Source organism: Vombatus ursinus, unplaced genomic scaffold (genome assembly GCF_900497805.2).
Source record: "Vombatus ursinus unplaced genomic scaffold, bare-nosed wombat genome assembly UNPS02014810.1, whole genome shotgun sequence".
NCBI lineage: Eukaryota > Metazoa > Chordata > Mammalia > Diprotodontia > Vombatidae > Vombatus > Vombatus ursinus.
In genome coordinates, this window is record NW_020954588.1 from 6,460,873 (window position 1) to 6,463,618 (window position 2,746).

At 56.2% G+C, this 2,746-nt stretch overlaps 1 protein-coding gene across 2 annotated transcripts in view; it reads left to right on the forward strand.

The window, feature by feature from the left end:
- Window positions 1–620: 620 nt before the first annotated feature.
- The window catches only part of RASA2 (RAS p21 protein activator 2), a 152,386-nt gene continuing 150,260 nt past the window's right edge, over window positions 621–2,746 (forward strand). For both annotated transcript variants that reach the window (XM_027876020.1, XM_027876021.1), the window contains exon 1: window positions 621–732. In XM_027876020.1, the coding sequence (XP_027731821.1) occupies window positions 621–732 (112 nt within the window). The remainder of the gene's footprint in view (window positions 733–2,746) is intronic.

The following is a 2,746-nucleotide window of genomic DNA, read 5'->3' on the forward strand; positions in this document are numbered from 1 at the left end:
ACACCAATTGATCAACGAGAATTTATTAAGAGCCTACTAGGGCTTCCAGTCTATTTATCAGCGCTTCCAAAGAATCCAATCCTATTAAATAAGCGCTTATTAAGCACCTACTATGTGCCAGGCACAGTCCCATACTCCTCCCGAGGGCGGCCCCCCTCCGCCCCCCACGCAGTTATTCCCACGGAGGACGGAGAAATGGGCGAGCCCCCAGAGATTGTCCAAGAAGAGTGGTCTCGCCAGGAGGGGTCGCCTGGGGGTTCAATAAGGACACTTTACCCATCACAGAAGCCCTGGATGGGTCTGGGGGCGTCTCAGTCGGGGATTTTCGCCCTCACCCCCCACCAGGAGAGAGCGACCGCGGGACGCCCCGCGCTCCCCGCGCCCGGCGGGGCGCAGAGGAGCCCAGGGCGCTTTCGGGCTGGGCGTGGCCGAGGGAGGGACGGGGGCGAGGCGACGGGGGCGTGGCCAGGAGGAGGGCGGGGCCGGAGGGTGATGGCCCTCGCGGCGGGGGCGGGGGGCGGAGCCGCGGCTCGGGATTGGGCCCGCCCTGCCTCGGTCCCGCCTCCTCCCTGCCAGGCCTCTCCGGGCTACGCAGGCGGCGGCGGGGCCCGGGCAGCGCTATGGCGGCGGCAGCTCCTCTCAGTGAGGCGGCGGCGGCGGCGGCGAACGGCGCTGTGGCCGAGGCCAGCGACACGGAGGTCCGCGTGCTTCAGAGCCTGCGCGGCAAAATCTGTAAGCGAGGGCCGGGGCTGCGGGGCGGCCGGCGGCCGGGGCGGCGGCCGGGCTGCAGGGGCGGCGGGCGCAGGCTCCGCGGCTCCCCTCGGGGCTGGCAGGCCCGGCGGCCCCGCCTCGCCCCGCCCGCCGGGGAGCGCAGGCCACGACCGCGGCCTCGTGGTGGGCGCGGGGCGGGGCCGGACGGGGCGGGGGCGCGGGCCGGGCCGCTCGGGAGCGGGGTCGGCCGGTGGGAGGGGCAGGATGTCGCGGCTTCCTGCGCGCGCCGCCGACCCTCGGCCGTTGCCGGCCCCGCCGCCGCCGCCGCCGCTTCCTTTCTCTCGCCCGCTTCGGCTGCTCCCGGGCCCGGAGGTCTCTCGCCCCTCCGCCCCCGGGCACCCATTAGGCTCCTGCTGTATGCCCACGGGGGCCCTCCGCCCCACGGCGGGGGTGGGGGGTGGACAACCCCCAACCCGCCCTCCACCACTCGGACACGCGGCGAGCCCAAGCCCGGGACCTTGGGTTGCAGCTGGCCATCCCGGCCAAACCTGCCTTTCCCCCGGGCGGATGGCTTTGCTCTTGTCCGACCAGGTGGAGGCGGGATTGGAACTCAGGACCCCTTGTTCAGGGAGCCCCTTTTCCATTGAACCGCGCCTCGCAGAGTACAGTGAGAAGACTGATGGATTTGAGGTCTGAGAATCTGAATCTGGGTTCCAGTGCTGCCCCTGGTCCTTATAATTGCTTATGTGACCTTGGGCAAGTCATACCAGCCTTCAGAGTATCGTAGGAGCTTACTAAATGCTTTGCCACTTGAGCCTCACTCTTCTCTTTTACTTTGATTTGAGAGGCAGCTTGACGTAGTGAGAAGAATCCTGGGTCAGGAGTCCGGTGGTCCAGCTTTGCTACTGATTGTTCCAGGGAACCTTGGGCAAATCTTTCCGAGAGCCTCAGTTTCCTCCTCTGCAAAATGAGAGGGCTGGACTGGATGACCCCCAAGTCCCTTCCAATGTCGTATATATATGATTCTGTGATCTGTACAGTTAATTTTAAAGATAAAAAAAAATGTTCTGCCATCTTGCTGAAAAGGGTTGTACATTTTTATTTAGCTTACCCAAATCATTAAGCTTGGTGTCCAAGATAAGTGACCCTCATTTGGAAAGGGTGCTTTAGAAAGTACATGCCAAAACCCATCTGAAGGTAAATGGTTAAAAATACATTTATCGAAAGATAGAAAATTTTGCTTTTTTAGAATTTTTATTTACTACTCCCTCAATGGTCTTTTAATACTAAGAGATATCATAGGTATAGAGTTGGAAAGGACCTTAGAAGTCATTTAGTTCAACCCTTTCATTTTACAGATGGGGAAACTGAGTCACAGGTCAGACTAGGTCACCTCAGCAAATAAATGACAGAGCTGGGATTTGAACCCAGGCCATTTGACTTCAGACTCAGCATTTTTATTCAGCAGTCTTCCCATTATATCAGGCTGTCTGTCATATTAGTTACGTTTTTGCTTTTTTTCCCTCTCCTGGTATATTGGTTTATTTTTTCTTTTCCCGTCTTAGTTTATTTGGGAGTTAATTGTGCCCTAGAACAACCATGTCACATTTTCCATTGCTTTTCTCCCTAAATGGCTATTGGAGTCTTGTAGAATAGTTTTCTACAAACTAGGAAATGAAGCTGGGTATTGGCTCTGGTTACCAATCACTTTCCAGCCTTGAACTTAAATTTTCAGTCATACAGTTATTTTCATTTCCTGAAACTTAATGACAAGAAGTGCTATATTTCATATCAGTGTATTAGGATCGAAAATTTAGAGCTCAAAGGGGTCTTAGTTTCTTCACTGATAAAAAGATGAGATAATCTCACACAACTCTTTGGTTCTAAATCTGTGCTCCAGGGACAAAAGATGCCATAGTGAGCACCCTTTTCTGCAGATAGAAAAAACTAGATCCACGTAAGGACATATTTAATGTTACACGGCTGGGGTGTGTGTGTGTGTGTGTGTGTGTGTGTGTGTGTGTGTGTGTGTGTG